Here is a 24648-nt window from a genome sequence, read left to right as displayed (position 1 = left end):
ACTGCCTGCTTCCATTAGTGAACTGACCCAATGATTTGAGCAGAATCTGGAATAGAGCTATGGATTCACTAGATCTGTGGCTTTTCTAGATTCACAGACTGCAGGGGTTTTTTTATGTAGCATTAATTTTGAGCAAAATTGGTCATCATATTTCCTTAACATTTCACATTAAGTATCAATTATTTTAATTTAATTTGTATTATATTAACTTGAGATGATTTTTTTTTAAGATTAATTACCAGTAAATAGGGGAATGGGTATTATCTGTTTTAGGGGACAACTTTTTCTGATAGTACCTGTCCCCCCCACCTGTCCGTCCGTCCCCCCCGCCCCCTATTGCACACTTAACCATAAAGGGAAAGCTGTAGAAGACAGCATTTGAGCCACCTGGAGCATCATGCACAGGCTTAGCCTCAACAAGTATGCAGAACCTCAGCAATAAAGCTCAGGAAGTTTCCAATTTATTAATTAGCTGATGTCCCTGGAGACGTTTCTGGCTATTCATTGAAAAATATATTAAAACAGTTGAAAATAAAGACATAATCAAGAAGTGAAAATGGCTGCAGAGATTGTGGCAAAGCACCTATGCCTTTGAAGATTATCCTGAACCATCTGAAGGTCTGTTACCTTGTGAATTTTAAGCCTTTTGTGACACCTAAACAAGAGTTCATCTCTTTGCCTCATCTTCACCCAATTTTGCTGCTTTTTTGCTTTTTTGTTCCCTTCCAATGTAATTATATCATTAGAATTCTTTTTTTCTTCAGAAGGAGAAAAGATTGAGATGGGGAATGAGAGAGAGAACGCAAATCCAATTAATTTATCTATATATATAAAAATGGAACGCCTCGAACAATTTCAACCAAACTTGGTACATAAATGACTGACTCTCTGGAAACAAATACTGTGGGGGTAAGACACCCCTTGGGATGTGTGTTCTGTTACGATACAGCCTGTTGTGCCTTCAAATGGCTTCTACTGTACAGCGCAGTGGAGTTGCCATGGTAACGACAGTACTCCACAAGGCAGCTCCCTCTGGTAAGGGAGAAAATCCAACATTAGAAATTACATTTGGTCCGGATATTTCCCCCCTATAAATAAATACCTGAACAACTCCGGGTTATCAGCTAATTTACCATATTTAGAGACCCTCCATCTTCCTCTTAGAGCTCAGTTCATTTTCTAAAGTGAGTTTTTGAATAATCCCTAGGAGGATGAGTGTGTATGTATGTATGTGTCTGAGACTTGTTTCCATGATTTGTTCGTCTTCCAAAAAATATTCCTAATTTGCTCTGTTTGTCAAATAGTACATTTCAGCATTTCAATATAACTTACTCAAATATTAATTCATGTGTGAAGTCCTAGTAGTCTCTGAGTTTGGTTGTTTGCTTGCAGTTATTTAGTTACCTGAATAGATAACATCATTAACAGGGAGTTGGGTTTGCTCTCTGTTTATATATATAGTAGCTTGCTCTATCAGTGATGGTAGGGATATGGTTTTCTCTTGGGTGGTTCCTTGATTTGGATATTGTTTTTGTTTTGATTTTTTTTTTTGTCTGATCTTTGCTTATTCTGGGTATTGGCTGCTGGAGAGAATGTACTCTTGTTTTTGTTGTTGTTGTTTCCTTAATGGTTTATTGACTTTTCTGAACGATGTGTAATCTCTATGTACACTATATTGCCAAAAGTATTCACTCACCTGCTTTTACTCACATATGAATTTACTGTACGTGACATCCCATTCCTAATCCATAGGGTTCAATATGATGTCGGTCCACCCTTTGCAGCTATAACAGCTTCAACTCTTCTGGAAAGGCTATCCACAAGGTTTAGGGGTGTGTTTATGTGAATTTGTGACCATTCTTCCAGAAGTGCATTTTTGAGGTCACACAACTGATGTTGGATGAGAAGGCCTGGCTCTCAGTCTCCGTTCTAATTCATCCCAAAGGGTTGAGGTCAGGATTCTGTACTGGCCAGTCAAGTTCATCCACACCAGATTCTGTCATCCATGCCTTTATGGACCTTGCTTTGTGCACTGGTGCACAGTCATGTTGGAAGAGGAAGGGGCCAGCTCCAAACTATTCCCACAAAGCTGGGAGCATGGAATTGTCCAAAATGTCTTGGTATGTTGAAGCATTCAGAGTTCCTTTCACTGGAACTAAGGGGCCAAGCCCAGCTCCTGAAAAACAACCCCACACCATAATCCCCCCTCCACCAAACTTTACACTTGGCACAATGCAGTCAGACAAGTACCGTTCTCCTGGCACCCGCCAAACCCAGACTCTTCTATCAGATTGCCAGATGGAGAAGCATGATTCGTCACTCCAGAGAACGCGTCTCCACTGTTCTAGAGTCCAGTGGCGGCATGCTTTACAGCACTGCATCCAACACTTTACATTGCACTTAGTGATGTATGGCTTGGATGCAGCTGCTCGGCCATGGAAACCCATTCCATGAATCTCTCTGCGCACTGTTCTGGAACTAATCGGAAGGCCACATGATGTTTGGAGGTCTGTAGCGATTGACTCTGCAGAAAGTTGGCGACCTCTTCGCACTATGCGCCTCAGCATCCGCTGACCCCACTCTGTCAGTTTACGTGGCCTACCACTTTGTGGCTGAGTTGCTGTCGTTCCCAAACACTTCCACATTCTTATAATACAGCTGACAGTTGACTGTGGAATATTTAGGAGCAAGGAAATTTCACGACTGGATTTGTTGCACAGGTGGCATCCTATCACAGTTCCACTTGGAATTCACTGAGCTCCTGAAAGCAACCCATTCTTTCACAAATGTTTGTAAAAACAGTTTGCATGCCTAGGTACTTGATTTTATACACCTGTGGCCATGGAAGAACACCTGATTTTGATTATTTGGATGGGTGAGCAAATACTTTTGGCAATATAGTATGTCTATTTATGGTTAATTTGTCTGAATGTCATGCTTTGAGACATTCCCTAGCATTATTGTCTAGGATTCTCACATTTTCCGCAGTTGAAACTATGGTTGAATCTATCCATATTGTGAGAATAAGTTGTTTTCATCATGTCTTATGATTCCTAGTTGATGTTTATGGATGCACCCTGTTAGTCTTCTGCATGTTCATGCCTGTTCACATTATTAATCTTTTTTAACATGGCTTTTTGTTGGAATATTATTTCCAGCTAATATGCACATGTTTAAAAAGGTTGCCATATGTATATGTATTTTATTGTACATGTTGATCATATAAGCAGGAAGGAATTTGCAAACCTGTTTTCAACTGGAGTTGGCAACTAAGATTACCAGGTGGAGAAGCTGGACAGAACATGTGTCTTTTTTTTGTGTTAAAACTTCTCCTAAACATTCTTCCAGGAGATGAATAAGTACAGGGACCATTTGGATTAAGGGGTCAGAGAAATCAAATAATAAATCATACTGTCAAAATGCTTTGATTCATAATTGGGTAACAAATTTTAGTTCAAATTATGATGAATGCAGACAGAAATTACCAGTAAGTTTCTTAGTTGATTTCTATTGTAGAGATGGTTCCAAGTTGGGCTTCCGATAATGAAAATTAGAGAGAGCAATGAATAGATCTCTTAATTTTAATGGTGTGCCTTGAATGTACACCATTAAAATCAGTGACTCCTTTTATCTCATTACGCAAACACAAGTTCATCTTCACATATTCATTCAGTGAATGTAAACTATTGGCCTCTTGACATTGAATACTGCACGCTTTACACCTTGTGCACGCAAAGACCATCAAATTTCTAACATCATTTTTACTTGTTCTGAACACTAGTCTTAAGGGGTTATAGCCTTTTAATATTGTCTTTATTTGCACAAAGCTTTGCCGCAGGAAATCTGCTGAGAATTGTCCAAAGGTAAAATGCAATTTAAGCAGTAGTCTCTGCTAGTATGTTATTTTGTACATTTATTTCTCATAGTAGGTTACAATATTATTATTCAATATTTCTAGTTTTTTACAATTAGCAATATGCGTTTTATTTAATGCCTGAGGGAGAAATTGGTGCTCTGAAGCATAACATATACTGACAGACAATTAAATGGATGTTAATGTTATCTATATTTTATTAATAGAAGCAATTTCAGTTCCCCGCTGTATTGTCATTGTTTAAAAGGAATATGCTTCTGAATTCTTAATATGAAGCTATTAATTGTTTAATAAGGTATTTAGCCATTTCCGCACATAAAAATTGTGCTATATTAATAAAACACTAAACTTTTTTCTCTACACACGAATCTTCAGTTTATGGAAAATATATTATATATATTTAAATATATGTATATAGAATTCTCTTTTTCTTTCTCCTGCTTACTGTGTACTCTGTTACAATACAAAGCTGTTTGGAAATGTATAAGGTATAATCTTGTTTAAATAGTTTAAACCACGGCTGTCATGCTCAATCGTATCATGGGATGTATCGTGACATATCGCAATGTTTTTTGCCTTTGCAGAGCCAGGGCAGGCGTGGTCTGCGCATGGCACATCCAGCCCACGGCCCGCCAGTTTGACAGTCCTGGTTTAAACCCTCAAAAGTTTTGCAACAAGTCTCTGCAAATAAGCGAGATGATTCTGGTTAGGCCACTGCTATGTCTTCAGAGGATGTGATCCAGAGCCATACCATTTCAGAATCTCAGGGTGTTTTCTTCACACCTGCAGTTTAATTCTCTTCCCATTTCTCCCTGCACACACAGAAAAATAATCATTACAAAGAGAAAAAAGGAAGGTCTTCCTCCCTTGAACTTTAAAGTGCCTACGTGGTGAGGAAAACCTGTTAGAAATTTGGTCTTGTTCGTCCAGCCTAGATTATGCCCTTCCTGAACCATTAATATCAGATTCCTTGAGCTCTTTGTTCACTACCAAAAGAGTCTTCACTGAACAGAAATAAACTTATGCTTTCTGAAGTCACTTTATTTTGGGGAAGAAGGGCAGCAGCCCCTCCAAAAATCAGTAGCCTTTTGTTCCCTTTCTTTGTGGACAGTGCTTTGTGGGCTCCTTCTTTTAGTAACTGTTCTTGTGTAGGCTGAAAGTGGAAAAAGTTGGCTTAATTCCCTCATTGATAGTCAGAAATATACAATTGTCGATTTTAAACATTTGTGTATCCCTTAAAATGTCTTATCCATATCACCCAAGAATATATGGTTAACATATTTTTTTTAAAAAATAATAGTAAGACAGTAAATAAAAATTATCGGTTCCACCACAAAAGCGCGTAGGACAAAATCGCGCTCGACAAAAGCGCGCTGTGACGTCATCACAGCGCGACGAAAAAGATCGAAAAAATGTAAAAATAAAGCTAAAACCTTCCCCTAACCCCCCCAAACCTAACCCTAAACCTAACCCTAACCCTAACTCTTAACCTAACCCTAAACCTAACCCTAAACCTAACCGTTAAAGTAACGAAAAACGTAACGCTAACCCTTATCCTAACCCTAACGCTAACGCTCTAAAGCTAACCCTAACCCTTAACCTAACCCTAACCCTAACCCTAACCCTAACCCTTACCTTTATGTGAATCGGCTTGCTTTAATTTAATTTTTATTAATTTTTATTTGAATTTTTCGATCTTTTTCGTCGCGCTGTGATGACGTCAAAGGCGCGATTTTGTCGATCGCGCTTTTGCCGTCCGCGCTTTTGACGGGTCACGAAATTATCAACATCATGGTACAGTGGTTAGAGTGCAATACTGCAGGCTACTTCTGCTGACCAGTGGCAGACTGCAATTTGGCAGTTCAAATCTTACCAGGCTCAAAATTGACTCAGCCTTCCATCCTTCCGAGGTGGGTAAAATGAGGACCCAGATTGTTGGGGGCAATAGGCTGACTCTGTAAACCCCATGCAGAGGGCTGTAAAAGCACTGTGAAGCAGAATATAAGTGCTATTGCTATTATCTCACACACACACATCAGAGGTAGTATTCAGCCGGTTCTCTCCAGTTCATACGAATCAGTAGCGGCAGCTGCGGGAGGCTCCGCCCGCCCACCCTGACGTAATGCGCAAGCACTGCACATGCGCAGCATGCACTCACATTTGCGAACCGGTAGGGAAGGTAAGTAAATCCCACCACTGACACACATATGTTCCAGTTAAAAGAAAAACAAAGTGGAGTACTTCCTTCTTTGAGTTAATTTAATTAGCCTATGGATTAATCCTTCTCTGATTCTCTCTCAAGATTATATGGGGAGAAGGCTGCAGTGTTGCTTGTCTGCACCTAATACACAGCCATTTTCTTAACACCAAAGTAATCTTTAAATTGATTTCAAGAGAAGGCATTAATCAACATCAGCTGAAATAGACATGGTTTGGAGTGTGTTGGGATTGGAAATACCATGAGTTCTGCAGATTCCAAGATTATTTTTTTCTCAGATCACTGCCCCTGCTAAATATCAACTACAGAGGTTTCCATATCTATTGGTGGAAATACAATTTGAAAGTCAGCCTTCTCTTCTATAGATAGAATTGCTTTTTCCCTTAGTGGAGAAAATCCTGAAAAGTCTTCTGATGAATTCCTCCCTTAAAATCTTGTATTTTCAAGAAGTTTCCTTAAATTCTTTTAATGCATCATTTATATTACTATTCTTTTCTTCTCTAACGAAAACATTGCTTAAATCTTTCTTACTTCAACCAGTGCAACAACTATTCCCTTGCAAATCATTAGTTATTCCAGCTCTTCTATCTTTCCTTAATGTCCAATTTAACAAGATGAATTTGAACAATATTTCTTTTCCTCCTGACTTGACTGACTGTGGTTAACCTTTCCAGTTCAGTGACTTTTGTCTGTTAGTTGTGAAATTATGACCATAAAGAAATACACTGTGTGTGGTCAAGGTCACATATAAATGTTAGTTGCTGTACATGAATTCATGTTATTTATTTTAATTCGGAATAAAATAGTTGTAAGAAAATTTCATTTGAACAAAAAATGGATGAAAATGCATTAATACAGTTCTTTTCTTTTTCTTCTCAGAATGAACTTCCAGACACCCGTGCAAAATTCCATGTACTTTTTCTATTCTTTGTGGCTGCCATGTTCTTCATCAGCATACTGTCATTGTTTAGTTACCACTGCTGGCTAGTTGGTAAAAACAGATCAACAATTGGTTAGTAAATTACAGGGATTATTATTCTTATTATTTCTGTTATTCTTTAGTTCCTACCCCATCCGTTGACCTAGCAGCTCCAGGTTCTCCAACTCATTCTCACCATAATTCTGTAAACTGTGTCTGCTCAAAGTTGTATCTGACCCTAGATTACCCTGTAAATTTAATATCTGATCATATTTGCATATAATTAGGCCCAAGAGAACAGAACAGAATAGAATAATAGAGTTGGAAGAGACCTTGTAGATCTTCTAGTCTAACCCCATGCTTAGGCAGGAAACCCTTTACCATTTCAGACAAATGGTTATCCAATCTCTTCTTAAAAACCTTCCAGTGTTGGAGCATTTACAACTTCTGGAGGCAAGTTGTTCCACTGTTTAATTGTTCTAAATCTCAGGAAATCTTTCCTTAGTTCTAGGTTGCTTCACTCCTTGCGTCCTTTTGTAAACACCTCTAAAGTGTCTTTAGACTTACAATCTTGTATCAGCAAAGATCAGATTTCTGTTTCTTTTCTTATCAAACTAAACTTAATATAGCTAAGAAAATGAATAAATGAAATGGCAATGATGATGACAGGAGTTATTTCTGGCTACAGAAACTTTTGGGGAGATTGAAAAAAAAAATCTCCCTATTGATGCCAGGCCACAATCACTTTGTTATGGACTATACACCCATTGCCTGTTTAAAGGGGAGTGAATAAGTATTTCTGTATATCTGCATGCTTCTAGTTTACACAAAATGGAAATTACAGAAAAGTAGCTTATTCTGTATCCAGAAATTAATATTAATAATTTCAAAGGGCTTGGAAGGAAAATTGTGTTTTTTAATTGCTGACCAAAATAAATATTGCACAATCCTGTTTAGCTAGACAAATGATAGTGTTCTAAAGTATTGGTTTTTTTTCTCTTTTTTTAAATTTTTATAATGGTCTGATCAAACGAAATAAAACTGATGCTGTAGATTTGTATTCTCAAATGTAGTTTAACAGCTGTAACATGTTTTATAGCCTTGCAGGTGACAATATTTTCATGAGAGATGACTCAATCTAAGAGATGCTTTATTCTGTTATTCTTAATATTCCGCCATGGAAGACTTTCTCACTGTCCTAAATTGATTAATTTGTTTTCCTTTCTTTATGTGTGATATAGAAGCTTTTCGGGCACCAATGTTTCGAAATGGGCCTGACAAAAATGGCTTCTCTCTTGGCTGTCAAAAAAACCTAAAAGAGGTTTTTGGAGATGAAAAGAAATACTGGTTGCTCCCTATTTTTACAAGGTACTGTCATTATAAATTCTAAATTTTGGGTATAGAGTTCAGAAGTATATAAATCTTTAAATGATATTCATCTAATACGACTATATACTATATTCTGGTCTGTGACTATAATTAAAAATTGATATAGCATTCTAAATTAACACACTAATATTGAACCAAAATGGTACTTTGATTACTCTTAGCCATACAGGTAATCCTTGAATTATGACCACTTGTTCAGTGACCATTCAAAATTATGACAGCACTGAATGAAGGGGATTTACTGCAACCATGCAGCCGGAGTAGCATCCCTGTGGTCACATGATCACAATCCAGATATTCAATACCTGGCTTCTGATTACAATGTGTCAGGTGATTTCAATTTCCTACATTTACTGTCAGCTTCTCACAAAAATAGTCACTGGAGAAATAGGCAGGAAGTTGGAAGATCCTCCTGCTTCTAATATACCCTATAGCAGGGGTGTCAAACTTGCGTCATCACGGCGGTGTCACATGACTTATCAGGACTTTTTTCCCTTATGCTAAACTGGGCGTGGGCGTGGCCAGCATGTGACACATCCGTCCCGCGGGCTGCGGGTTTCACAGCCCTGCACTATAATGTTGACTCATCTACCCTCCTGCATTCAGTAGCACCTGCCTTTGGGGGGCCCCACCCCCTCTGCAGCTGCACAACCACATTCTGGGGTACCTTTTGCTCATCATCACACACCTCCCTGCACCTCAAAGCGCCCACCCACAGTCCCCTATATATCATCTCTTTCAACCCACACAGATTGCTGTTGATAGGCAGTGTGATCATATGGCATCACACTTTACAACTGTATCACTAAAACAACAAACATTCTTGTCCCAATTGTAGTCATAACCTGAGGACTGCCTGTATTATACTTAGTGCTTAGTGAAGTCAACATCCACTTCTTAAATATTCTGAGTTGTGCATTAAACACATTTTTTTTGCTGAATTAGTCTCATCTTTTAATCATACAATGAACCGACAATAATGTAGGCACTTTAGTTGCTGCTAATGCATGTGGACCAGTGAATTCAAAAGGTGTTTATTAAATATACTGCCTTTTTGTAATTGCCATTACAAATAATCCTATAATACTTGATGAAGTCAGCAGTCCAATTAGCCAGTTACATTTTTTTTTATTGACAATGCGCCATCAAGTAATTTTCAACTCCTAATGTCCATATTGCCTCCATGAATGATTTATTTAGCAATATCGAAAGGCCTTTATTAAAAATTGTAAATGGTTCAGAATTGTTTGGTCCAAAAAGTTAAGCAAGAGTACAGTTTACTCTGGAATTACATAGACTGCACCAGGAATATACTGATAAAGATTGCAAGGACATACTGTTCAGACATTCCTGATCTGAAAAGCAGCTTATGAACGCTTCATTTTTTTAGATGACATCTTTTGACGTTTGCAGACAAATTATTAATGTCAAATAACTGTTAATGTTCTCTGAAAGCTACTTGAAGCTACAATAAGCTCTTTCTTACCACAGGTACGATACTTGGTGCTGAATATGTTATGTTCATGGCCTATGTACCCCTTTTCCACGTAATGTGATGTTGAAAAGCATAAATTGTATAGATGTTTCTGTTGTGTGTATTCAGCAAACTAATGAAATACTTTTTCTGCCTTGTTTATTGTACTGTGCAGCTTAGGAGATGGTTGCAGCTTTCCAACACGTCTGGTGATTATGGATCCCGAGCAGCTCGCTGTCTCAAGCCAACATGAAACTGTTAAAAGGTGCATACAATGCTTTCTACATAGGTACACAGAAGTCTGCTACTGCACATTCTCACACACAGGGGGCCACTTTCATCTCATCAGCAGATAATCAGAGACAAGAATTCATTTCCCAGGTAGTTTTAAGCCTAATTGCAATGAGCATGGATGAGAGAATGAATGGATAATGTAACACATATGAAGAAGAAGCCTGGCATGGAACTTTCAATTTGCTTGCCCATCAGCATCCCTGTGTCTGAAACGGTATATTGGACTGATTGTGAAGTTTCTTATTCTAGAGCAGAGAGAAAAATTCTGATGTGGGAATCCCACTCTCTTCAGACACAGAGCTAATAAAGATTTTGGTGTGGGTTTCTGTGGAAGGAAACCACTCTTCCAGGGTTTTTTTAATAACAAACCGGTAAGATTGGTCATAGAAACAAAACTAGAGTTGATAAGAATACTGGATAGGCCATGGGCGTGACTATGGTGGGCATGGCCTACTTGGTCTCCTGCACCACCAGAGGGGGTATTTTCACCCTCCCTATGCTCCGGAGGCTTTCCTCAAGCCTCCAGGAGAGTATAAACAGCTTCCCCCAAGCTCCAGAAGCCCTCCAGAGGCTGGAAATGGGCTCATTTCCGGCCTTCAGGGAGACCTGTTTTTTGCCCTCCCCAGACTCCAGAGGCTTTCCTCGAGCCTCCAGGAAGGCAAAAACTTCCTCCCCCAGGCTCCGGAGGCTGGAAACAGGCCTATTTCCAGACTTCCAGAACTTCCAGGAGACTCGGTTTTTGCCCTCCCAGAGCCTCTGCATAGGCCTAGAACTTGCCTGGAATCCAAAATGAGCCGCATTGAGACTCCTAGGAGGGGTGGGGTGGGGTGGGCGGGGCCAGCCAGTCCTTTCAACTACCAGTTCAGCGAACCAGATGTAAAATTAGCATCCGGTTCGCCTAAACAGGTCTGAACCGTCTGACTCCCACCCCTGGTTTAATGGCTTTGGGAGGCCGAGTGAAGAGCCACACCAAGAGGAAAGGTCAGATAAGAGGTAGCTAAGTCCACAAAAGGAATGTGGGTGTGGTAAATGTCTTAGAAGGGACACTCCTTGTTTCTTGGGTTGTAAATGCAAATGAAAGTTGTACTTTCAAACTTGCAAAGTCCTATTATGGTAAGCTAGAATAGAAAATAGAATTAATCTAGCCAGTCACATTTCTGTGTTACACACTAGGTTAGCACTATCTGGGATACATCAATTTGGTTCTTTGGTTTGCATTCTTTTTGTTTTTGTTTTTTAAACTTTATTTTTATTATAATTGTACATTAATTTCTTGCTGATTCTGGCAGATCAAATAAATAGGGGATGTGTATTGGAAACTCTTATTCAGTTAAATTGTTTTAACTGAAAATGTGCAGAAAAACTTTTGGACTACTTTTCCGTGACTTTGTATTTCTGTTCTGTGAAGTTTGCTGAGCCCTAGATTGGATTCTTGCCATCTGTTTTTGATGTACAAATGGAGAAATTAGAAACAAAAGGTTTCTAGCTGTGTCTTTCAAAGTTTGAAAGTAGCAAATAAGTCATTGAGTCCAATTAATACCCAAATTAAAATATCCCTGATAGGCAGCCTCTGGACAACTTTAGCTATTTGTTGGAGGAACAGTTTCCAAGATTACTTTAAATATTCTGCTTAGAAAAATAAAGCAACAGTGTTCAAGGTGTCTGAGTATTATATTTATGATTTTTTTAAAAAAAAATCTAATCTTGTTTGGGACTTTCTTATAAATTTAGAGTTGTTTTTCTTTAGGCTAAACATGAATATTACACAGTAGTTAGGGCTACAAATCTAAGATTTGAAAATCTGAACGACCATTAGATTAGATTTAGAAAAATCTAAAATCATTCAAGGCTTGCAGCTTACATCTGTTGGACTATAGGAGTACATAATTAGAAGCAACAGAGGTGTAGTTCTAAACATATTTTATGAAGAATTGCAAGAGTGAATCTTTGTGAGAAACTGTTCTCTCTAACAGAAATTTTATTTTTCAGCTCTTCTACTAGTCAGCCATTTCCTACTAGGCCACTCAGCGAATCTCAAAATCGACTGCTCGCCAGTGATAACCAGTGGGTAGAGGTCAGTTCAGAAGATGAAACTGTTAAATCAGGTATCTATAATTATTACATAATTATTATTAATTATTAGCTTGTTACAGGGCAGAATTTTACAATTCATTTTTCCCCCTAAATCTATTTTTATTTTATTCAATAAAAGTTAGCATACCAAACACCCCAAAAAATTAAAAAGAAAAAAAAGAAAAGAGAACAAACAAGACTTTAAAAAGAAAAAAGTGCATTAAAAAAGACTAACACATTTACACATATTGTCCTCCTTAGTTGAATGTTGATTAATACAACATTATTTGTTTTCCACCCCTTGTGAAATAGGCCCAAAGAATTTAATATTCATTTTATTTACAAGTTGTTAACCTATCATCTGTAGGCAGTATTAATTAAAAAAATACTTAATAGGAATAACAGTAATAATAAAAGACAAGATTAAAATTCCAAAAACCATTTCTTAATGAACTGATATGGTAATAAACTCGTAGAAAATTTATGGCTTCATAACTATCCCAAATTATTCCAAATATTAACCCTGATTGGTCCTGGATCAAATATCCATGTTTGTTTCCTAATACCATCTCCTATCAATTGTTGACTGATTAAATATAATACATCCAATCTCCAAGGTCAGTTTGTCCTCCCAAAAAAGTTCAGATGAAATTGTTCCCTAGTGATATAGGGCAGAATATATTCTGTGATATATTCCCCAACTTCCTTCATTCCACTTTAAAAAGACCACTTTACAACTATCCATCCAGACCAGAGGTGGCATTCAGCTGCTTCTCTCCAGTTCAGGTGAACCGGTAGCGGCTGCTGTGGGAGGCTCCACCCACCTGCCCTGACATAATGCTTGAGCATTGTGCATGCGCAGAAGGCAGTGTGAATATGCAGACGGGGCACATGCGCTCACATTTACGAACTGGTAGGGAAGGTAAGTGAATCCCACCGCTGACCCAGACCATTTTCTACTGTTATATAAAAGTGCAGGCTTGAACTTCAGGGAGGCATATGGAGTCAACTCTGTTGTTTCTAAGTCTGAGTTCATACTTCTTCCCAGCAAATCTACTGCTTTGAAATCACATTCCTTTTGTGGGTTTAATTTATTTACAGTCACTTGCCTCTGAATGTTTTCCACAGTTGTTATGAGTTCATCAAACTTTTTAAAAAAGTTTTCAGCTAAGAACTGCATGCTGCCAAGCAGTCTTTTCTCAAGTATCACCCTCCTTCCCTTGTATGTGGTCCGATACAGTATTGTTCAATGTGGTAGATAAGAGTTCTTTGGAGAAGAACAGGAAAAAGACAAAAGAACAATATTTTCTGGATATTTTGATCCAAAATTAAAAAGGATTAAGAAAAATAAACTCCAAACTTTTTGCAAATTGATAAAATTAAAAATCCCTGTGGTGAATCTTTCTTCTATATATATAAAAATGGCTCTGTGTGTGTGTGTGTGTGTGTATGTTCCAACATAACTCTGGAATGCCTCAAGCAATTTCAACCAAATTGGGTACACAGATGGTTTACTCTCTGTAAAAAAATACCGTAGGGGTAAGACACTCCTAACACACCTCAGTTTGTGTGTTCTATTAAGATACAGCCTGTTGTGCCTTAAAATGGCTTCTACTGTACTTCTGTAAAATGGATTCTACTGTACAACGCAGTGGAGTTGCTATGCTTCACAGTACTCCATAAGGGGCCTCCCTCTGGTAAAGGGGAAAATCCAACATTAGAAATTACGTTTGGTCTGGACATTTTCCCCCTATAAATAAATACCCGGGCAATGCCAAGTTATCAGCTAGTGTCCAATAAAAATGTAAAACCACTTTCACTATCCAAAGTAAGGCCATGTTTCCATGTGGAAAAGCTGAAGTTAATAAAAACAGCCAAATAGATCAAAGGAAAAAAGAACAGATAAAATCCAGCGAGGGCTTGAAATAAATCAGCATTCGGCTAATCAATTACCTTTTAAAGATGAAAAAAAACAAAGCAAAATGAAGTTTAAACCCACGCTTGCTTTCCAGAATGGTTTGTTGATAGGAAAAGTTCAATAAAATACTAATGACTTTCTGGCTGCCCCCACAGGAAACTGCAGTTTTCAAGATCCTAACTTCCAGGTGTGGGTCCATAGCCATCCAAAAGTCATCTTGGGTCATTCCTAAGTGCCTCCATTTAAATCTGGGGACCAACACTGCCAAAGAACCAACTTTGGCAACAAAAAACAGCAGATCATCGGCAAGTGAGAAAACTCTTCCTATCGGGCAGCAGCCATCTTGGGGAAGGATTTCACAATTCCTATGGAAAATAAATATCTGGAGAGGATTTATCAAATTTATATGGCCGCCCATTTCATAAAAAGATTCTCAGCAAAATGCTACAATTAAAACAATAAATACATTAAAATAATCATTATTTAAAATATAAACAGTCACTATTAAAATAATTAAAACACCTGGCATAGGAGACAGTGAATATCAGCAAACAAAAGACAACTAGTTCGTGTGAAGTACTAGTACCACTTTATAAAACTCTAGTAAGACCACACCTGGAATACTGCAACCAATTTTGGTCATCATACTATACAAAGGTTGTAGAGACTTTGGAAAAAGTTCAGAGAAGAGCAACTAAGATGATCAAAGGGCTGGAGACTAAAACATGAAGAAGTCTAAAGAAAGGAAGAATTAGGAGCGACATGATAGCAGTATTTTAGCCTTTGAGAGGCTGCCATAAAGAAGAGGGGGTGAAATTATTCTCCAAAGCACCAGAGGGCAGGACAAGAAACAATAGCTGGAAACTAATCAAAGAGAAAAGCAACTTGGAATTAAGGAGAAACTTCCTAACAGTGAGGACAATTAACCAGTGGAACACCTTGCCTCCAGAAATTATGGGCGCTCCATCACTGGATGTTTTTAACAAGAGTCTAGGCAGTCACTTATCTAAAATGTTATAGGTTCTCCTGATTGAGCAGGAGGCTGGACTAGAAGACCTCCAAGGTCCCTTCCAACTCGTTCTATTCTAAACTAAGAAATAATTGTGCCCTCCTTTGTTTCTGATGTGTAAAACATCTAAACCAGGTTCTTCTTCTTTTTCAGGTGTAAAAAAACATATTATAGTTTCATTGGAGAGCTGATCTTATCTCAGTATCCATTTCTTTCAGAGAAGGAAAAATGGTAAGAAAATGTATATTCAGAAAAGTCAACATGACTTTGCTTTCAAAATCTTTTTATGTAAACAGGAAAGAAAACATGGGCCACACTATAGGCTGATCTTGAGTAGCACTTAATAATAAAATATTTTCTGTCTTACTTTGCATATTTTTTTATATTAGTTTATTTTCACCACTTCATTCCACAAGGTTACCATATTAAGCATTCATTTAATTTGAGCTGCTTCCAAATTTAGCAGTTTTTAATTCTGTTCTGCAAAAGAAATGAATGTAAGTGTATGAAATAAGGGCAAATGCTGCTTTAAATCCAAATTTTGTCTGAAATACAGAAAAGGGATTTCCAGTATTGATACTAAACATCATTTTGGATTTTTTCCAAAAACAGTAGATAGATTTCATGAAGTTGCAGGCTAAATCCAAAACAACCAGATAAAAGAACTCCAGAGAAGATGGTTTGCAAAACATTGACAGAGTAGAAATCTCTTCTGTATAAAAATAATAATTTCTGAGGTGGTATTCAGCCAGTTCTGACAGGTTCTAGAGAACCGGTAGCAGAAATTTTGAGTAGTTCGGAGAACAGGCAAATACGCTGGCTCCGGCCCCACTGCCTCCCAGTCTCCCAGCTGACCATTTTTTTTGTTGCCCTGAACAGAAGGATGGAGCTGGAAAGCAGGTTACTGGGGTGGGGAGGGAAGGGGGATTTTGCAAGAGCCTTCGTCTGCCATGACCACAATGCCACACCACGACCACGAAGCCACGCTCACCGAACTAGTAGTAAAAAAAAAATGAATCCCACCACTGAATAATTTGTAAATTAACAGTTAGTTTACCAAGAGAAAGCTGCCTTAGCAAAGCATAAATCAGGTTTCATATGTGTTTTAGTATCTTTTCTGGAAAGCTTTTCTTACATACAGCAATTCATAGCAGAGAAATCTATTTTCGGTGCAGAATTAGTGTCTTTTACTTGCCTTTACTTATCTTTATTCAATGCAATACTTATTACAGTTTGTTTTCCAAATAGATTTCTACAATACATTTGTGCTTGGATATTATTTTTTTAAGGAAGACACCAATAAATCAATGGAACAGTTCCAGCATGTTAACAAGACACGGAAAATGACATTGTTGATGGTATCCAGTGGATGCTTATAAGCACTTCCGGTGCAGAAAGTCTGATGCCTTAAGATTCGTGACGTGCATTTTTGCAACATGGACATAAGCTATTACAAGGGCCAAATTCTCAAACGCCCTGCGAGAGTCTGCAAGACTCCAAAGTGCAGAAACTATGCATTCCAACTGCACTGTGGCAGTGACTTGATTCTGCAAACTTCATGTGTGAAGCAATGCCATGCTGGTATCATTACTTTCGTAACAGTTCTGTGGAAGAAAAGTGCGGTAGGAAAGGGTAATCATATAGTTTACTATAGCATTTCACCATTAACATTCCAAAATACAGTTATATGTGGCTCAATCATCATCTGGTGGACTACTGATATTTGGTACTTCCTTCCCCCGCCCCTTCCTATAACCATCATGAGTTAACCAGTAGTAATGGTACAGGTGTTGTAAAGCAGCCAGTCGAAAACTATGACTTTCTAACTTTCTCTGATAATCAAAGTCCTTTTCTTTCAGACTTGATTTGTTGCAATACAGTGTTGTTACAACACTGTACAGTATTAGAGAAGCAAGGTTTCTTACTCAGCTCATTAGCCATTTGAAGCGCTGATTGAGAAAATCATTTTACTGAGCAATTTTGGACATTATTTTTAATCTCTAGGAAACATGGGTAAGTGATGTTCACCCTTCCCATTTTAGAATGTTTAATAATTGCGGGTTTTATTTGTTAGCATTTTTGCCTGATATCCCCAATAAATATATTCTTTCTGAAGTCTGCAGGTTATTCAGCCATGAACAGAAATCATTCCTTTCTTTTTCTTCCTGTTCTTGCTTTTTTAAAATAGAAAATAATCTGGCATGAAAGTGTTATTGAGGGATTGGATTTCATAACCCTCTGTACTAGGAACATTGAGTGAACTAGGGAAGGAACTGGAGAAAGGGGACCTTGTTCACAGCCATCTGCTTTCATTGTTCAAGATTCCCCGTCTTTTCTATCTCTCTTGGATCTTGGATCTAATCCTATCCCTTATCAATAAATACTGGTGTATACTTTCAGTACAACGGTAAATGATTACATTAATCTGTTAGAGCAGCGGTGTCAAACTCAGGTTATCACAGTGGCATCACGTGACATATCAGGACTTTTCCCCCCTCGCGAAACCAGGTGTGGGCGTGGCCAGCACATGATGCATCCAGCCCACGGACCGGGAGTTTGACAGCCCTGTGTTAGAGGGTAGGAAGACACTGGATGCTGGACTCTGACAAGAACTGTATGCATGCATTTCCTTTCCCACAATTCACCAATGTTCTCATTATTATGACTCTTAACAATGTTGGCAGATTTAGAAATATATTTTTAAATCTATTGCAATTGGTTGTATCTCAACAGTTCTACATTCCTCAATTCAATCCATAAAACAAAACTTGTACAAGTGATATTCTTTTTTTAAAAAAAACCTGATATTGAGTATTATAAACAACAGGGGGTAGAATAAATGCAAATTATACGTATCAATGTGGCTTTTCCAAATTAATTTTTAAAATGAGAAGAAATAAAAGACATAGTGCAGTTCTTGTGAGCCAATGCTGCATCCTATCTTTACAGTGCAAGTTAGGCCCAAGGTCTCATTACCCTCTTGGTCAGATAATGTGGTTCAGTGCTATGAATTAGTGCTCTCTAGATAAGATAAAAGGAAGTCAGACTGCTAGAACACAGGACAAATTCCGCAAATCCACAACTAGAAGTTACAGCAAATATACTATCCCTTAAATTATTTGGTACATAGGAAAGATCAGTTACTGCAAGCTAATTGTAATGATATCTGAGAAGGATCTTGGAAGACAGGGAAGAGCCATAGCCAGGGGAAGAGTTGGGTAACAGCAACTTAGGCCCTGGAAGCCATCTGGAGGTGGATGTCTCAGAAGGGACCTTCTATGGTTTCTTGGACCTTAAAGATGACAAGGGAGAAATGTTTTGCAATACTGATGTCATCCTTGTGAGGTTTATATTTAGCTCATCTTGAGTGTGTTTCCTTTCTGGACCATCTTGTAAGGCTGTCTTGCAGCTCTGAAATTATATGTCTCTGCTGTTGCCTTTTTGGTCCAGGAAACTAGGAAAGTTCCTTCAGAGATGATTGCCATACCCACATACTTTCCTTAGGCTAAGTTGCCTGTTGTCCAACCATTTCCCTGGCTCTGGCTCTTCCCAACTCCCAAAGTCATTCCCATGTGCCATTACACCAAAAACTTGACTATAGCAAAAATTGTCTTAAAAGACAAAAATTCAAATGCATCAGTAAAATGGATAACAGGGTTCTCGGAGTTAAGTATATATAGAAATAATAACTCTTTGCACTTATTTGTTTGGCATCTACACAGTATCTCTAGTAATAATTAGGGTAAATTTAAAACACTGCTGGCAATATTTAGTATTTTAAATTATTTTGCAATCATAAAGCCATTGAAAAAATTCCAACAGTGACTAGTGAAACCATCTATATTAGGGGTGTCAAACTCATGTCATCACCGCAGCATAATGTGACTTATTGGGACTTTTTTCCCTGATACGACCTTCATTAAACCGGGCATGGCTGTGGCCAGCGCATGATGCATTCAGCCTGCGGGCCAAGAGTTTGACAGCCCTGATCTATGTGTTGGGTCAGAAAGAAAAGTGTTTATAGTACTGAACTGTAACTAACAGATAGGAAATCTTATTAATTTCAAGAAATTATACCAAAGAGTATGATATATCATGCTGATTGTATTGGAAAATGTGTAGATTTTATTTAAGTGCTTTATCAAAGCATTTTGCTAATGAACGTGTAATGGTATAATTAGAAACATTTTATGTACATTCATTTTGGGGAATTATAGCTTGCATATTGTAAGCATAGATTCTTGGTTGCCTTAGGAAGTCCCTTCCCAGGTATTATTTATGTTTAGTTCTACAAACTTAAGACTTGATTTACTGGCTGCTATTATAAATTAGATTTTATGCTGCAGTTTTAAATAAGGCAAGTATTTTCTAGTAATTATGATTTCTTATTCCGAGGAATTGTAATTAATAGAAAAGGCTTAAAACAACACTTGATTAAACAGATCTCTGGCATCCTGGGTTGGAGAAATGTCTAGCAATTGTTATTTTTGTAATTTTCTATTAATGTAGTGACAAGGTCCAAGCAATTAAATGACACTATTTACAATACTGTGTACAATTTCATTTAGAACATAGCTACCAAAAATGTATCTTATACACCTGTATTATAAAAGCAGGTTTTCAGTTAGTCTTAAAAATCCAGTGTATTTTCCAGATTATACTTGAAAATTTTAATAGAATGAGACTCCATGTTTACAAAATAAATTACTAAAGATCTTTTGGAAGAGTGAACAGCAATTAAATGGCTCATAGTTTGATCATATTTTGAGATAACGTTTTTGTTTCCTGGTACCAAAGAACTGATAAACTATCAAACAGCTTATATTCTATTGCAATCCTAGTATCTCCCAGGATTCTTAAAATTACACTAGGAAAGCTTCAGAAAGCATTTTATGGATTGTGGTCTTTTACCTTAATCCTAAATATATTTACCTGGAAGCTCTACTTATTTTGTGAACATGACAACTATATGGCTCAAGACTACACATTATAGGGTATTACGGAAGTACTTTCCACTATGTCTTGTTTTTCCCTAGTATAAATTAATAGAATGGCATAGTTTGGCCAAAATTGCCACAACCTGTGTTATATACCAGTGGGTACATCAGACACATTGCACTGTTGTTATGACAAAGATGTATGCAGATATTTTACTTAAATATAGATCTCTCTGTTATAGTAGTAGGCTTGCAAGTATTCAAATCTAAAATGGTATGAGGATACTTAAGAGGATACATGTGAATGATGCATCTGTTCTTTATGTTGCAGATAGTATTCCTATGCACAGAAAAAGCATATTGCCACTAATAATTTAATAAAGAGTTTTTAAATGGGCTTTTATAAATGAACTATGTAAGAGAGATCACTTTGCCTGAAATTTTCCTATTTTTAACTGCACCTTGTAATATCTTCATGTATATTTTCCACCAGTGTAATTAATTTTCAATCATGTTTGACTTTTGTATATCAAAGTACAGATCGTGTCTTAATTATAACTGTTTTCAAAAAGCATAATCTTTAAGCCCTTCTTTGCCAAATTGATGATACATTAATGTGTTATGACATAATGAATGCATAAGAAAATAAATAACTTGGGAACAGGCTTTCTGCTATATTTTGATTTCAGTTATTTATTTTGCATTGTCATAAATGAGTAGGGACATAAAAAAGAGGAAAGGCATTAAAATGCATTTAGCCTCTATTGAAATACAAAATGCCTCAGGCATTTTTATGCACTGCCTGGGGAGTTTTAAAAGCAAATCTCTTCCACTTCTTAATTCAGTTAAGACAACACTCATTAACTGATGATTAAAATCTTAAATTATTTGGTGTCTTTTCTGTTACTAACATTTCAAGGGCAGCTTTAACATACCCTAAATTAGTGTCTTCCAAATAAAAGGTTTACTGAGCCTATACCGCTGGCGACTATCTAGCCTTGCTTTAGCCATTCATTAATAACTCTTTCAATCGGGTGACTCCTAAATCAAAATGCATTTCCAATCTGGAAGATTGATTTTATAGCGGTGGTTCCTAACCTTTTCTTTACCCCACGTCCTCTTTAAATATGTTTTGTGGCCACAAACCCTGAAGATTTAAATCATAACATTTCTTTTTTTTTTTAATCGTTTTTCTCTTCTTTTTTTTCCAGTTTGGCTCTTCTTTTTATTTTCTTTTTTTTTCTTCCTATGTTTTTATTTTTTTCATTTTCATACACTCACATGTATACACCATACAGTATTAAACAATAATTGTAACAATTCCTCTTGTCAATAATGCCCCAGAAAATGAAAGCCCAAAATACCTCTTCCATTCTCCATACACCTTTCTTCCACCACCCTCCAACTTTCTATCTTCCCTCCATCATCCTCCTCTACCCTATTTCCCCTCCCCCTCTACCACTCCTCTCTCCAAATCCGCTCCCCTCCTTCCTTCTCGCCTTCCCGCCCACCCTCTCTCCCATCCCTCTCTACCCATCTTCTTTCCTACTCATAACATTTCTTGAAGCCTTCACGGACCCCCTGTGATAACACTGCAAATCACAGGTTGAGAACCACTGCCATATACTGCAAAATGGATAAAATGAGAATGTTCTTTGTGGTTTCTGCCTCTGAATGCATAGGTAGATACGTGGTTTAGGAGATTTTATTTTCCAGGGGATAGTGGAATGGAAATACAAGGAGGCAAAGCCAGCATTTAGAAATTAAAAAGGGGACAAAGACCTCAAATCCTTTTTATAATAATAGCATTAAACTCTGAAAGGGAAAAAAACATACATAACTTAATAGAAAACCTTATGTATTTATGAAGCCAATAGCTGGTTGAAAACAAGAATATATTTATTTTATGACTTTCATTGCCACTAAAAGCAAGTCCACTGAATCCATAAAACCCATTAGAAAGGCAAAGGACACAGATCAGGAACCTGCCCATCTCTTGGTCACATTAAGGTGTTTCAGACTTTCTGCAACATACTTGTGTTCAAGAAACTTTGCTCTCTCTTCAGCTATTCTTTGCCGCTTTAACATAAGTACATTTTCTTCATCGTGGCGATACTCCTGCTCTTTTGTCATATATGGACAACTTAGCCAATATATATTTTCAGCTTCAATTTCAAGTCTCTTAATCATATTTGCCTTCATTAAATGAGTAACGAATCTTGGCCGTCTGTTTTTACCAATCCATTGTTTTCCAGGAATTCTCTTTCCAAACAGTACTCGAGTCAGAAACATGCCTCTAAAAAGAAATAAGAAATGTTAACTATTTGAAATATTAAGTGTATAAACATTCTAAGTCAATGTATTATTTACGTTAGCAAAGAACAGAATTAATTTTTATGTTTCATTTAAATAATTTGTGCCCTCAATTTGGAGATGTTCCAGGTCATTTATAGAAATTAAGAATATCATAATACAAATCCTTAATAATGTATTAGAATAATATAGGCATTTGTGGCTCGACAGCTAATCTCCAACGGTCTTTTGGAAAATCAAGGTTTTTGCCAGATTCTGGAACAACATAAAAACAAATGAAATATTTTCATTTTTTTCAAGAGAGTAAAAAAGGCAAGGGGGAAAAGCTCATTTTTTCAAGATTTTTTTAATGAACCATTATATCTCTAGCAATATCCAAACTAAAGGGCTCCTTGAAAGAAAAATTAGATCAAGTGCTTTCATGAAATAAACAGGAATGGCACCTTAAAGAAATTAGCATACTGATGCCAATTGGTGTACTGCTATGAAAGAAACAGGTATTTTAATTATTTGGAATAATATTTTGCAATTTGCATTGCAATAAAAGTTACCACTGGAACAGTATACAGCATGGATGTCAAACTCACAGTGGTGTGACATGATACATTGGGACTTTTTTCCTTCGCTAAACCAGGCATGAGCCTGGCCAGCGCATGACACATCTGGTGAGTGGGCCACAGGTTTGACAGCCCTGCTATACAGATTAGGTGAAACCTGGCTCAATAGCAGTAACTGTGAGAGGGATCTTGGGAGTCCAAGCTAAAAAAGCGAATACAATCCTAGGCTGCATTAACAGAGGGATAGAATCAATGATCATGTGAAATATTAGTATTGGCTAATAAAAACTTCATAAGATCACACCTAGAATACTGCATCCAGTTTTGGTCACATTATTAAAAAGTTGAGACTTTGGAAAGAGTCCAGAGAAGAGCAACAAAGATGATTAGGGGCCTGGAGGCGAAACATACAAAGAACTGGGGTATAGCCAGTCTAGAGAAAAGAAGGACTAGGGGAGACATGATCGCAGTGTTCCAATATTTGGGGGGCTGCCACAAAGGAGAGGGTCAATCTATTTTGCAAAGCACCTGAAGGCAGAACAAAAAGCAATGATGAAGCAAGAAGAAAATCATCCTAGAAATAGGGAGAAATTTCCTGACAGTGGGAAGAATTAACCAGTGTGTGCCTTCAGAAGTTTTGGGTGCTCCATCACTGGAGGTTTTTAAGAAAAGACTGGCAGCCACTTGATATATAAGGCATGGGGTCTTCTGCTGGAGCAGGGGTTGGACTAGAAGACCTTCAAGGTCCCTTCCAACTCTGTTATTCTGTTACAGAATCTGCAGTGGGGAAATTCACATAAAACCAGGATATAAATATAATTCATGTTGTACTCAATTTTTTTCCATTTTCAAGTTTTTTATTTATTTTTCCAAATTTTAAATACAAACACTCCCTCTTTCTTTAAGCAGTGTGTGATCTGAGTACCAATATTTCTGTGCAACATCCTTCCACGAATTATTAATACATTGAACAATTCTTCCTTTCCCAAATCAACATATTTTCCAACAAAAATACCATAGTCACATTAAATATATTCTCCTCATGCTAACAATTATCATTTTATTCTAATTTCTATCTTGATATATTTTCTGTTCTTCTTTTAACCCCCCCCCCTCCTTTTATTTCCAATTTCCTTTTTTATTCTCTAACCCAGGGGTCTCCAAACCTGGCCACTTCAACTCCCAGAATTCTCCAGCCAGCAAATGGCTGGGGAATTCTGGGAGTTGAAGTCCTCCAGGCTTAAAGTGGCCAAGATTGGAGACCCCAGTTTCTCCTTTTCCCCCCGACCTTGGCAAATTCCAGCTCGGGAATTCTGGGAGTTGAAGTCCACCTATCTTTAAGTAGCCAAGGTTGAGAAGAACTGCTCTAGTCACCTCCCCAATTGCACTGCGCTGGTGTTGAAGCAGCTTCTGCAGAAAACAGCCGCTCCTCTCGCAGCGCAACGGCCGGCTGCGGCCTCCACCCACAATGATTCTTATGACCTACAAGCGTCGCCCTCGTTTATGAGGCAACGTTCCCTCGCCGCCTCATGGCCCCTAATCCGGCCTTTCCCAACTCACCGGGCCTCGTCGTTAAATCCTCACCACGAGCGATCCGGGTCGAGCCAAACCGAACGCCGCTGCGCTCAACGCACCTCAAGTCTCGTCTCTCGTGAGAGTGCTGAATCAAAGGC

The 24648-nt window shown here is 37.7% G+C and overlaps 2 protein-coding genes across 5 annotated transcripts in view; one reads left to right on the top strand and one right to left on the bottom strand.

The window, feature by feature from the left end:
• Nucleotides 1-20771, top strand: part of ZDHHC20 (zDHHC palmitoyltransferase 20) — a 57514-nt gene extending 36743 nt beyond the window's left edge. The window contains exons 8-14 of one of the 2 annotated variants that reach the window (XM_014060530.2): nucleotides 3828-3863; nucleotides 6972-7104; nucleotides 8253-8379; nucleotides 10050-10139; nucleotides 12158-12273; nucleotides 15322-15399; nucleotides 16417-20771. In XM_014060530.2, coding sequence (XP_013916005.1) covers nucleotides 3828-3863; nucleotides 6972-7104; nucleotides 8253-8379; nucleotides 10050-10139; nucleotides 12158-12273; nucleotides 15322-15359 — 540 coding nt within the window. In that variant the 3' untranslated portion in view covers nucleotides 15360-15399; nucleotides 16417-20771. The remainder of the gene's footprint in view (nucleotides 1-3827; nucleotides 3864-6971; nucleotides 7105-8252; nucleotides 8380-10049; nucleotides 10140-12157; nucleotides 12274-15321; nucleotides 15400-16416) is intronic. The other variant, XM_014060531.2, reaches the window with a different exon arrangement.
• Nucleotides 20772-21983: 1212 nt separating this feature from the next.
• On the bottom strand, nucleotides 21984-24646 carry MRPL57 (mitochondrial ribosomal protein L57). 3 transcript variants are annotated; one of them, XM_014060527.2, is made up of 2 exons: nucleotides 24536-24646; nucleotides 21984-22401 (listed from the first exon to the last, which is right to left on the bottom strand). In XM_014060527.2, exon 2 carries the CDS (start codon nucleotides 22395-22397, stop codon nucleotides 22083-22085), a length of 315 nt encoding a protein of 104 aa, XP_013916002.2. In that variant the 5' UTR covers nucleotides 22398-22401; nucleotides 24536-24646; the 3' UTR covers nucleotides 21984-22082. The 3 variants fall into 3 exon arrangements, with proteins under 3 accessions (XP_013916002.2, XP_087577342.1, XP_087577343.1); XM_087721216.1 differs by lacking the exon at nucleotides 24536-24646 and adding an exon at nucleotides 24462-24492; XM_087721217.1 differs by lacking the exon at nucleotides 24536-24646 and adding an exon at nucleotides 24350-24408.
• Nucleotides 24647-24648: the final 2 nt, after the last annotated feature.

Source organism: Thamnophis sirtalis, unplaced genomic scaffold, assembly GCF_051295495.1.
Source record: "Thamnophis sirtalis isolate CommonGarterSnake01/CBP01778 unplaced genomic scaffold, rThaSir2_p1.2 scaffold_8, whole genome shotgun sequence".
In the NCBI taxonomy this organism is placed as follows: domain Eukaryota; kingdom Metazoa; phylum Chordata; class Lepidosauria; order Squamata; family Natricidae; genus Thamnophis; species Thamnophis sirtalis.
The sequence above is the reverse complement of the archived record's forward strand: the minus strand, read 5'-3'. Positions and strand labels throughout refer to the sequence as shown.